Source organism: Nelumbo lutea, chromosome 1, assembly GCF_056320005.1.
Source record: "Nelumbo lutea isolate HS-2025 chromosome 1, American lotus-T2T, whole genome shotgun sequence".
Lineage (NCBI taxonomy): Eukaryota > Viridiplantae > Streptophyta > Magnoliopsida > Proteales > Nelumbonaceae > Nelumbo > Nelumbo lutea.
The window spans coordinates 50,529,295-50,541,881 of record NC_142684.1 but is presented as its reverse complement, the minus strand read 5'-3'; the positions used below and the strand labels follow the sequence as shown (position 1 = coordinate 50,541,881).

Below are 12,587 nucleotides of genomic sequence, written 5' to 3'. Positions count from 1 at the left end.
TCATTTTTATAAATATACAAAATAAGTAAAATAAAAAATTATATTTATAATTATAATAAAATTTAAAAATAAGTATATAAAAAACTAAAATGAAAGCAAATTTATCATTTATACAAATTGTTTATATATGTTATTTGTTTATGCCTATACAAAATTTGCATATTGTTCATGCATAATAAAATAAATATTATTTTTGTATCTTCACTATCAAAGTGTAAGTATATATAGTGAGAAGATTTTTGTATTGAAATGGCACAACAAGAAGAAGATATTGGATAGAAGTTTGGAACTAAGCTTGAAGGGAATAGATTCCACATTAAATACAATTTTTGTGGATTTATAGTAAAAGGTGGTGGCCCTACAAGATTTAAACAACATTTAGCTTGTGGATTTTCAAATTCTAATGATTGCAATGCATGTCCACGGGAAATTTCTATGCTAATGAAGCAACATCTTAAAGAGAAAAAAGCGCTCAGAAATCAAAAAGAAATAGAGAAGCAACAATTACAAGAATCACTAAGAGGTGAGAGTTGTGGTATTATTGATGAGGATGATGAAGAGGATGAAGAAGAAAGAAATTTTAATACAGCAAGGTATATGTCCCGAGCTGAGGAATTGGATCAAGAGAAAAGACAGATTAGAAAGAGGAAAACATGAATTTCAATAATCACAACATAAAAAAAGAGGCTCATCCCAACTATCATTAAATAGAAGCCAAAGTACAACAGTACGATGATCATCTGCAAAAGTGTTGTTAGGTAAATTTAGCTTCTCTAAAAAGCAATCAAGCTTAAAAGGATAATCTTTAAGTGTTGAAGAAGTTGATCCATATATGTACAGCCGTCAAGATGTGAGGTAAAAGAAAATAAATGAATGCTATGAAGGGGCTTCTTCAGGTAAAGGTTATGGATTTAATGCCAAGAGGTCAATTGCAAAATTTCTGTTTTATAATCACATACCAGCTCATGTTGCCACTTTCTCATATTATCAAGTAACGATTGATGAGATAACAATAGTAGGAAAAATGAGTTAAATGCCCTACACCATATAAGATTATAGGCATTTTTCTTGATGAAGAAATTAAAGAGCTTAAATAGTATTTTAACTCCTATTTTCAAAAAGCTAATACATATGGACTTACCATCATGCGTGATGGTTGGATAGGGCCTACAAGATTGTCCATCATCAATTTCATGGTTTACTGTGATGATTGATACAATTGTTGATGAAGTTGGGGCAAAAAAGTCATTCAAATAATCATTAACAATGGGAGTGCATGCAAAAAGGCTGAAAAGTTATTAGAGTATAAGAGAAAGCACTTATATTGGACTCCATGTGTAGCTCATTGTATTAATCTAATGTTGGAGGATATTTCAAAACTTCCACATGTTGCTAAACTCATTAAGGAATGTTGGAAAGTTACAAATTTTATTTATAATCACCATTCAATCATTCATTTAATGAGACAACATACAAATCGTGAGCTAATGCGTCTAGGGCCTAATAGATTTGTAACAAATTTTATTGCACTCCAAAGCATTCTTAGTCAGAAAGTAGGTTTGAGGGCTATGATAGATTCTAATGAATGGAGACAATTTATAGCAAGATCAACATCAAATAGAAGAGATGTGGAAACCATAATCAGTGACATTAATTTTTGGAGGCAGTGTGAACTATATTGCCAAATGATTGAACCAATTGTGAAACTGCTAAGGATTGTAGATGGTGAAAAACAAACAACAATGGGTGTTGTCTATGAAGCCATGCGTAGAACATGTGCTGCTATTGAAAAAGATGGTCTAAGATCATGCAAGCAAATATTAACTATTATAGAAAATAAATGGAATAAGCAACTTTTTCATGATTTGCATGTAGTAGGTATGTTTAGTTAATCATTTTTAATTATATTTATATAATTTGAATATTTAAATTGATATTAATAATATTTTATTATTTTTGAATTTTATTATATTATTTACACCCAAAATATCAATACTATTTGAATTTTGGTGTTAATCAAGATTTATTAAGATCCTTAAGGCTTGTTATCATAAAGCTGGAAAGAGACGAAGATAAGGCAACTAGGGCATTACAAGAGGTAATAAAAAGTAAAATTTGAATAATTTTATAATAATATATTAAAACTCTTTTATTAACAATCATTGTTGCAAAATAGATAAAAACATTTTCTGAGGCACAAGAGTCTTTTGGAAATTCTTCAAGCAAAAGATTAAAAAACAATTTCGATCCAAGTAATTTAATTTTTATAACCTTTACAATTTTAAATATTTGATGATAAATTGTGTATTATACTAATATATGATTTTCATTTTTTTAGCTCAATGATGGTTTTTATTTGGAGAAAGCGCTCCAAATCTACAATCCATTGCAATGAAAGTATTATCACAAATTGCATCATCTAGTCGGTGTGAACGTAATTGGAGCACTTTTGGCCTTATACACTAAAAGCAACAAAATCGTCTATCATATAAGAACTTGAAAATGTTAGTTTACATCTATTACAACATGAAGTTAAAGATTAGAAATTTTATAAATGATAGGAAACATTAAGAGAGATATTTTGATCCTATAAATTTAGACGACCCGCTAATAGAATGGCTACAAGCTCAAAGTGATGAAAAATATACAATGTTACTAGATGAACTTGATGATCCATCTAGACCCAACACATTTGTTACTAAAAAATTATGTGGAGATATTAATAGTTGGGTTGAAAAACAGTGCATCCAAAGGGATATTGATGAAATGCAATCTGCTGATAATAATGATAGAAATGAAAGTCATGGTAGTGATGGTGGTGATGATGGAGGTGGCAATGATGAAGAAGGTGGTGGTTATAATGAAACTCAATATGCATCATCAAGAGGCAATGTTGATAATGATGATGAGATTATATTTACTGAAGAACAATATTTTGATCATGCCACACAAGACCAAGATCATTCTAGCCGTAGAACTAGACAAACAAATCGTAATCGTGAAAGACAATTTCATTATTATGATGAAATGATGCAAGACTTTACTAGTATGAATTTGTCTTCATCAACTTCAGGATATGATTCATATGGACATGATAGTTCTTACTAATTTGCAATTAGTTTTTTTTTCTTTGGTTCTGGTCCTTCTAACAGATATGATGATAGTGGTAGTGTATCTTCACATGGATTTGGAACACAATATGTCTCTTAAAAAAGATATCAACAAATTTTGAATGAATTCAGAGATTATCATCACAATTTCATGAATTGGGACCAATATTGCAATTATATTAGAAACATGCATAACACTGAGATTAGCCACCTCAACATCGATTATCAGCCTCTACATAGCTCCATGTGGTATTAATGCTAGGTATGGTGTTAAATGATTAAGCCTTTTTATTATCTTCTTAATAATTTTACTTATATGCAATATTTTCTCATTCTTAATTATATATTTTTATGTCATGAAAAGTTTAATATTGTTGGATTGAACTCACTTGGGTTATAGATATTGAACTTGAAAGGTACAATTTGTAATCTTATTATGACATGTACAATTTAATAATAAATTTTTATTAAATTGAAACTATAAACATTGTTTGGTAAAGTTTGTAATCTTATTATGACATGTACATGATTTAGTTACTATTTATTGTTGGTTATAATGTTTTTCTTCTTTTAACTTATTAAAATATGCATTTTTCATATGTTTATACCTTATTTATATATAATTCATCTTTAAACTTGATGTTATTAATGTATTTATATGATTTTTATGCATTTTTAAAGCGTATTCAAGCGTTTCCATTCCAATCATGCATATTCATGAGTATCCATAGCGTATTCGTATCCGTATCCGACCTGTTCGATATGATATGCGGTATTGATACTTTAATCCTTGCTCAAACCCGATTCCCGGCTAAAAATCTTTGAATCGGTCAATGACCCGTCGACCAAGGCGGTTGAATAATCGACCTGTTCAACAATTTTTTTGCCATTTTTTATTTTGATTATATTTTTTAAATTTCTTTTTAAATTTTTATGTCAAAATGAGGGCCATTCGTTTAAATCGGATGGTCGAACCGCTGACTCAAAAATCGATGGCTAGAATGGACCAGAACGGACGGTCAGACCAGAAAAACTATCCATTTTACCCAAAAACTGCCAAAAACCGTTGATTTGGTCAAAATTAAAAAACTTAGGTGATTTTAGAAACATAAAAAAAACCATTGATTTTATAAAACATAATTTCACACAAATTTAGGTGATTTTAGAAACATAAAAAACCTTTCAAATCGATCAGAATTGAAGCCGACATAAAATCACTTTTATGAAAGCACTTTTATAAAATTAATTTTATCATTTTATGAAAAGTACTTTTACAAAAGCACTTTTACAAAAATACTTTCACAAAAGTACTTTGAGAAAGCACTTTTATAGAAGTAGTTTTATAAAAAGCACTTTTACGAAAGCACTTTTACCAAAGTACTTTTACGAAAACACTTTTATAAAAATACTTTTACATGAAAACACTTTTACAAAAAAACTTTTACGGAAGTACTTTTTATAAAAGCACTTTTACAGTACTTTTATACTTTTACAAAAGTACTTTTATAAAAGCATTTCTACAAAAGTACTTTTATAAAAGAACTTTTGTAGAGCACTTCTACAAAAGCACTTATACGAAAGTACTTTTATAAAAGCACTTCTATAAAAGTACTTTTATAAGAATACTTTTATAAAAAACACTTTTACAAAAGTACTTTCATTAAAGTGCTTTTTCAATGCCGAAAGAGTATTTTTTGTAATTTTCATATTTTTTTCTGTTTAATATATTTTTGTAATTTTTTATATATTCTATTTTTTATATAATTTTTTATATTTCATTCGATTTGAATTAAATCCAATCTAGTATATTTACATTTTAATGGATTGGATTGGGTTTGGACTAAATTGGATCCAATCCATTTGTAAGCGAACTCACGTTGGAATAGATTGGTAAATGGACTCACATTGGACTAGATCGGGTTGGACCAAATCTAGTCCAATTGACACCTCTACTTAATAGGAAATTTAATTCTTTGATATCAAGCTGCAAACTTAGACGAACATAGCTCGGATTGCAATGCCAATGTTGTTTGTGTCATTGTGTGGGGAGAAGAGAGAGGGAGACAACAGTTTTGGAGTCCAGTCTGGACTTCGTTAGATTTGAATGTTAAACGTAAACCGAACATTGCTTTCTATGAAATTGGCTTCAATGCTCACAAGACTGCATTTTGTAGCCTTATATTGGGAATATCTTTACATAAAAAAATATATAAGTAAGGAGATATTTTCGATAAACAATGTAAAAGGCTGTACGAATGGTGTGGATACAGGTGATGGGATCTACTCCTCACAAATGAGTGCCTCACATGCACATCCACCGTGCATTGGGTACATCTTCTATGAATAATGACGGGAGATGTTCCCAATGAATGATATGATGTGCATGTGAGGCGCCAGGTGTGAGGAACAGATCCAGTCTCACAGTTTTTATAGGGGGAGACCGAATCTGCTCCTCAAATCTGGCGCCTCACACGCACATCCTACCATGCATTGTGAGGAGCAGATCCCGCTTCACAATAGAGGCTGCGAGTTATCACAAAGATATTTTCTTGCTGACGCGGCAGAGACGGGCTTAAACCCTAGTAGAACCACCATAGAAGAGCTCATTTTTGCTTCTTAGCCTTCGTAAGCCCCTGGAGTCTTCTTCACTTCATTTCTCTGCTTCGTGGTGTGAAGGTAGGATCCTGTTAGCAACCCTAGTTTTCCTGTATTTCTCTTATTTATTAGATATCTATTTATTTTTCTGTCTGAAAATTTGAATGTTTAGGTTTAGATTCCTCCTGATCGATTTTCTAGGTTCTGTTCTTTTTTTTTTTTTTTTCTTGTTGATGATTTAGTAGTTGATAGTTGGTTAGAGATCAAGTAAATTTTGGCGTTGGCGTGATCTTGGGGTTATGCTTTTTCGTTTTCTTCGCAAGTTTCAGAGGAAACCCATAAGAGCCATGATTTGTTGATTGAGGCATAGATGCACGCACTATAGGAAAGATAACTTTTGGTGGTTGTAAGGTGGGACGGTACAGATGTAGTTTTAAGCTTGGTTTGATCATATCTCAAATTCTATATTAATATGATGGTATTATGGCTTTCTTCCCAGCCCTTAGGTAGTTAGGTTGCACGTTTTTTAGGCTTTTAGCTCTTCAGAACAACCTTTCTAGAATCAGTTTACTATCTGCCAGTAACTGTTCATTACTATCAGATCTTGCAAGAAAGGGGACGGGAAATGGTGGTTCTTTTTTACATCATTGTTTTGATGTGATTTTATGATCAATGTGGTTGATTGTGGTTTGCTTTTATCAAATGGACCGGTTCCTGTCCCAGCTATGGTTAATGCCATTCGTTGTATGGCTACAAAGCTTTTCATTGGAGGTATGCATTTAAAGAATGCTGTCTTGTGTCATTACAAATACATATTGCATTACCGTTTTACTAATGGTGAGATCCTCAATGGCATTAGGTCTTTCATATGGGACTGATGATCAGTCGCTCAAAGATGCATTTTCCAGTTTTGGTGATGTAACTGAAGGTGAGTTATAATGTAGGTGTTGTATGAAGTAGTGATCTTTATGCTAGCAGGTGAAAATGCAGTATCAGTGCATCAAGAACAAGGGCAATTGAATTATTCTGTGGGAGTATCAAAAGTTTGGATGAAGTTTTTTCTGTTGTTTCCGTCCTCTTAATCATCAAGATTATCATTATCATCCATGCCTTTTCCCAACTATATGGGGTTGGTCCGGTTGGATGTAGTCTTAACCATGTCTGTTTTGGTCTACCCTGATTTCTTCTAGACAAATCAGGATCCATATCATTAGAGTTTCACAAAACTTTTAATGCTGGGACTGGCAGTGTAAGACAAGTTCACACTGGCGGATATGTTTTCCTCTTAAGAAGTTAATTTTGGAAGTATTCTCATTAAAGACAAATCAAATTTAGGCTATTATTCCCTGTAATCTTACAACGAGTAATTGAACTGATGGTTTATTTGTATGCAGCAAGGGTTATCACTGACAGAGACACTGGAAGGTCCAGGGGATTTGGTTTTGTGAACTTCAGCACTGATGAGTCTGCAAGTTCAGCACTAGCCATGGATGGCCAGGTTTTAACGAGAAATGAATGTCACTTATCTGATGTCCCTGCATGCTGAATGGAATGAACTGACACTAGGTGTTTCCTTTTTCAGGAACTAAATGGGCGGAATATTCGTGTTAGCTATGCTAATGATCGACCGCGTGGTGGCAATTTTGGTGGCGGAGGCTTTGCTAGTGGTTACCGCGGTGATGGAGGCTTTGGTGCTGGTGCTGGAGGAAGGGATGATGGGTTCTAAGGACTATTAGCTTTTTGTAGGTATGCAGGTGCTCTTAAGTTTTGCTGGGTTCTTCTTCTTTTAATGGATTTGGTAGACCACATCGATATGATTTTAATACAAGTTGTCTACGCCTGTTTCTTCTTGCTTACTTCTCGGGTACCAAAAAATTTTAACCTACATCCTCAAATGTGCAAGTCTGTGAACGAATCACGCATATCCAACCACTTGCTATAAGGAAATAACTTTTCCTATGCAATAAACACTGTCACATGATCCGTTATTTTTTGTGCAATGTTACACATTTAAGTTATAAAGGTGATCACTCTGGGCCAATCAAGTAGAGGTGCAACTTGGGTGGGTCCAACCGAGCCTGATCCGACCCAACCTGAGTTTTTACACGTGTTGGGCCTGAGTTTTTGGGCTATGGGCTGGACTTGGGCGAGAAAACTTGGGCCCAATCTAAACTTGGGTTGGGTTTGGTTTGAGGCCTTTGATAGCCTGAGCCCGACCCAAGCCTGGCCCAACCCAACCAAGCCTGCCCGATAATATACATATGAACATACCTGTCTATTACATTTATATAAAAGTATCTTTTTTTTTTTTCTAATTATGTGTCTGTGATGAAAGTTTTGTACATATTTTGATTAATTTTACTTTTATTGGGCCATAAAGCCCAACTTGACCTGGCCCAGATCAAGCTCAGCCCAATCAGACTTGTGTTGAGTTAAGTTTGGATTGGGCTGGGGTTGATAAACTTGGGCTTAATATTGGGTTGGACCAGGCCCAAGCCTGAGGTTTGCACCTTTAGGTGCCTGGGTTGACCTTCAGGTGAAAAGGGCCATTTGTTTTGTTACTAGCTAGTGCAGGCATACAACAAGGGCAAGTTTCTATTTAGGCTTTGTCTGGGAATGTGGTGTTGCGTTTTTGTTTATATTCCATCCAAGTGTCATCTAGGCTTTTTGGCTTTAGACGTGTCAAAATCATGTTTGGTTTGGCAGATTTAACATCAAATATTTCTACCATCCTTTGCATAGAATATGTACATGGGAGTCGGGTGATCATTAACTGCCTGGCCTGGTTATTCTGGGTTAGGCTGGGTTTGGGTTAGCACCTATGGTAAGGGTTATAGGCTTGGCTCAGGCCTGTGCTGGGTTTTGGGCCTATGGGATCAAATAATCAAAATGTAATTATTTAATATTTTATATTATATTAAGTTAGCATATGCAATAAATTGTTCCATGGGACTGTGGTCAGAGGAAACAGACTAGCCAACAGCCATCTAGGGACTGTTGAGACTGGCCATATTATTGCACTTGAATATGCTGACATGATTGTTGGGACTGGCCCTGGTTCTTAATTGTATGGTATTGTGAAGGAAACCTGTAGAGCCAGTGGTTGAATGGAGTACTGCTGGCATTAATTTTCTTGTGAGATTAAAGCCCTTCACGGGGACAGGATCAAGATCTCATTCTGGGATGAAGATTTCTACTTGAGATCTCAAACTGGGATGAAGATTTCTACTTGAGTTACTATCTCCAACAATGTCTCAAGGTGTTTGGATGGCTAGAGGTAATAACATGGTCCAGCGCTAGCTGTTTGTTTGTCCTGTTTCTTACTTCTATGCTGTTTGTTTGTCAAACTGGGATGGAGATTTCAAGTCAAACTCCACCTTAGTTTTGGTCATGGTCAGATCATTAATATGACGAAATTTAAGGTGCATTCTATGGAAATTGCTAGAACATAATTCAAAATGGGTGATAAAGTGACATGTAATAGTGGTATTTTTTAAGTCGAAAATTTTTAATTTTTAAATTACATTTTATTAAAATTTCAAACTCAATTTGCATCTATATGACACTGGGATTGAGATTTTTCGATTAGGGAGTTCATTGGCTGCAAAGCTTGTAATGTGATGTTCCCTCCCATGTCGAGAGCCATCGATCACATCTTAACAGAGGGAAGGCCGAGTATATGAATTGTGCAATGTTATGAGTGGTATGGATGGTCTAAGAAGATGTCTAGCAAAGCCCTCTTTGGGTATTTTATTCAAAACAATTGGATGATACGTATCAACAGAACAACAAAAGGAGTAAGGTTTACATGGGGTTTGCATCTTTTACAGGCTCATGAATTTGTTACTGGCGTGGAACTTAATCATTGGTTCCAATAAAAGTATTTCGGAACTTCTGTTTCTATTTTACAATGGGGCTTAAGAATTTTTTACAGGCGCGGAACTTCATCCTTGGTTCCAATAAAAGTATTTCAGAGCTTCTATTTTCCATGATAGAGTGATCAAGAGAATGTGCAATGGTTGCTTGGAATAGAGAAATGAATAGGCCAATGATTTGGAAGGCAAGTCTAATTGTCTAGATTGGATAATAGAAATATAGAATCATCCTCATTAGAAGTGTTATACCCTAATTCTAGGGAAGCGAATTGCAACCTAATCCAACAAATTTAACGACTCCAATGGGGGATAAGTTGATTAAGTTGTGGTGGGATTTTTTTTGTTTTGTTTTATTATTATTTCTTTTCCTTTTTAAAGCCTGACGATGCATTTTTTGAGCTTGGATCTCTTGAAAGCAAAAAGTTGGAGAACACGGAATTTATCTGCACATTTGTGCATGTATCTAGACTCACGGGAAGGGCTTCAGTCAGGGCAAAGCCCATTTGGACAGCCTTTATTGCCTTGCATTGAGAATATCTTTGTACTTATGTGTTTTATTTCATGGGGAGATATTCCCAATGCAAGGTTAGGAAAGGCTGTTAGAATGGTGTGGGCACAGGTTTGCCCTGATGGAGAAGCTGATTTCCACGGGAAGATGTTTCTAAGGCTGAGTTTGAAAAGAGTACAAATGCAAATATGTACTGTGCAAATACATACAAAATAATGCAAAGTATAAGGTTTTGCACTCCACATATTTGCATTTGTATTCCTTCCAAATTGAGCCTAATGTGCAATTAGATGTCCATGCTGTGTGTTTTACAAGTTTTTTGCTTTCAAGAGGAGATCCTGTCTAGGGCTGCAACATAGGTTGGGTTAGACTGAACACAACCTGAGGTGCCAAACTCGGCCAAAAAGCTGGGTTGGGTTAGACCGAGCACAAACCAATCCTGGGTTGGGTTCAACAATTGAAAATGTGTCCTCATTCTTCATTCTTCAATACAAGGTTAGCCAACTTAAGGTGGAGTGGATTTGTAAATTGTGGTTCAGTAGGTTTTTTACAGCTCATGGAATTTGGGAAAATATTGCTTTCCTCCAATTATGGAAAGGTTAAAGTTGAAATATGTGCCACGCCAATTAGTAACTTATATATCAAAGGGAAACTTCCTGATTTGTACCCTGGGGTTTGGTGCCACTTTGGTCCTCAAACTTTAAAATGCGACAATTCAGTACCTGAACTTTTAAAACGTGTCAATCTAGTATCTATCATTAACCAACTGTTAACCAGCCATTAAGTGACATTTGAAAAAAGACACATGCCCTTTGAGTGTCATCTAATTTTCTTTATCAATCATTCAAATGTTGACAAAAAATTAGCAATCCCAAATCCCTTCTTCTTCTATTCAAGAAAGTAGGGGTTACGTCTCATTGGACATTTCATATCCCAATTTTCTTGAATAAAAGAGGCAAGGATTTAGGACTGTTAAATTTTTGTCAATGTTTAGATGGTTGATAAAGAAAATTAAATGACACTCGAAGGATACTTGTATCTTATTCAAATGTCATTTAGCAGTTGGTTAATGGTAGGTACTGGATTGATACATTTTGAAAGTTCGTGAATCAAAATGGCACTAGACTCAAAGTACAGGTACTAACCAAGAATTTTCCCTAAGTCAAATTGGTATTTAATCCTTACAAAATCATTCTTATATCCTCCTTACAGCCTTTTAAACATTATGGTACTTGTATATTTTTATTTATAAGAAATGTTCCCAATGCACAACTACAAGAAACTGTAAAAACGATTTTATGAGGACAAAACCCAATTGATAAAGGGGGCTCCAGTTACATATCAATATCATTTCTTGAATAAAAAGGGCAATCATGATAATTAGCCAAAATGATGACGATAGTGGAAAGGTTCACTGAGCAGGAGTATAAATGCATTCTTTCACTCTATGATAAAAGAAGAAAAAAAAAAAAATCAGAAACGTGATCATTACCTTGTTAAATGGTACATGTTTCCAGGGACAAAGGACCACTTTTATTTATTTTTGGGTAAATTATGGTAATTTCTGTTGTACTTTAGGTGTGCGACACTTTATCCCCTGTAGTTCTTCCTTAACTTAGTAATTCCATAAGAACTTTTCTCCAATTCTCAGCAATAAACAAATTGATTGTTTAGTGATATCATTCATGTTGGTTACATCCATTTGTTTTAATAATATCATTCACAAATTAAGTCAAAAGATTATTTTCTATTGTATATATTTGTATTTACAATTTTTCAAATTGAATTAAAAAATTTCAATACAGTACATTAGATGAAATGGTGATAGAAGGGATTGTTTGTCAACATCTTAGCATGAACACCAAAAGACTTATTTGTCATTATAAATAAGGTAGTTAAATGTTACAAAAAGAAATGCAAGGTGAAGGATCACATCCCCAAATACAAATGCGTCCTCGTAATTTATCCTAAAATTTTTATCATTAATACAAAAGAAGGTAATATCTTTAGAGCTCATTTGGTACGGGGTTTCTGTGTTAGAGGTGAGTTCAAATCAGCCCCCACAAGAATGCCCCTGACAATGTCTACATCCCGCCAAATATTGAGAACATCTCCTGATGATAGTATAAAAAATAATAATGTCATAATCGGGAGATGTTCCCAATATACGATGGAGATGTGCTGTAGAACATTGTGGGGGGCTGATTTGATCTTGTCAGAGGTGAGTTGTGATGCCAGAGCTGTTGTGGTTGAGCGCTCACATTTCGGAGAAATTAACTAGAATAGTGAACTTCTTTGTATTATAATGATGTAATCAAATTTGGGTATTTCAAGCAGATATCTCTATACCAAGGTTCAAAATATTGATATGCCCGATACGCAGGTAGGGGCGTATTGGGTGATATCGATACTGTTTTATATATATATATATATATATATTTAGAAACCATTTCAGGGGGGTCAATTTAAGACTCCACCCCCTGAACTGCTCAGAATCCT

The 12,587-nt window shown here is 34.3% G+C and overlaps 1 protein-coding gene across 1 annotated transcript; it reads left to right on the top strand.

Annotated features, from left to right (window-relative positions):
- The first annotated feature begins 6,311 nt into the window (after positions 1–6,311).
- On the top strand, positions 6,312–7,561 carry LOC148874604 (glycine-rich RNA-binding protein 2, mitochondrial-like). The gene is made up of 4 exons (XM_088963030.1): positions 6,312–6,476; positions 6,565–6,633; positions 7,100–7,203; positions 7,288–7,561. The coding sequence occupies exons 1-4, from the start codon at positions 6,371–6,373 to the stop codon at positions 7,429–7,431; spliced, it is 423 nt and encodes a 140-aa protein (XP_088819156.1). The 5' UTR covers positions 6,312–6,370; the 3' UTR covers positions 7,432–7,561.
- Positions 7,562–12,587: the final 5,026 nt, after the last annotated feature.

Excerpts from the sequence above, each read along its gene's own strand:
- LOC148874604 (XM_088963030.1), top strand. The coding sequence starts at position 6,371 with ATGATCAATGTGGTTGATTGTGGTTTGCTTTTATCAAATGGACCGGTT. Across the intron at positions 6,634-7,099 it reads TTTTGGTGATGTAACTGAAG|CAAGGGTTATCACTGACAGA; the intron begins GTGAGTTATAAT and ends ATTTGTATGCAG. Across the intron at positions 7,204-7,287 it reads CACTAGCCATGGATGGCCAG|GAACTAAATGGGCGGAATAT; the intron begins GTTTTAACGAGA and ends TTCCTTTTTCAG.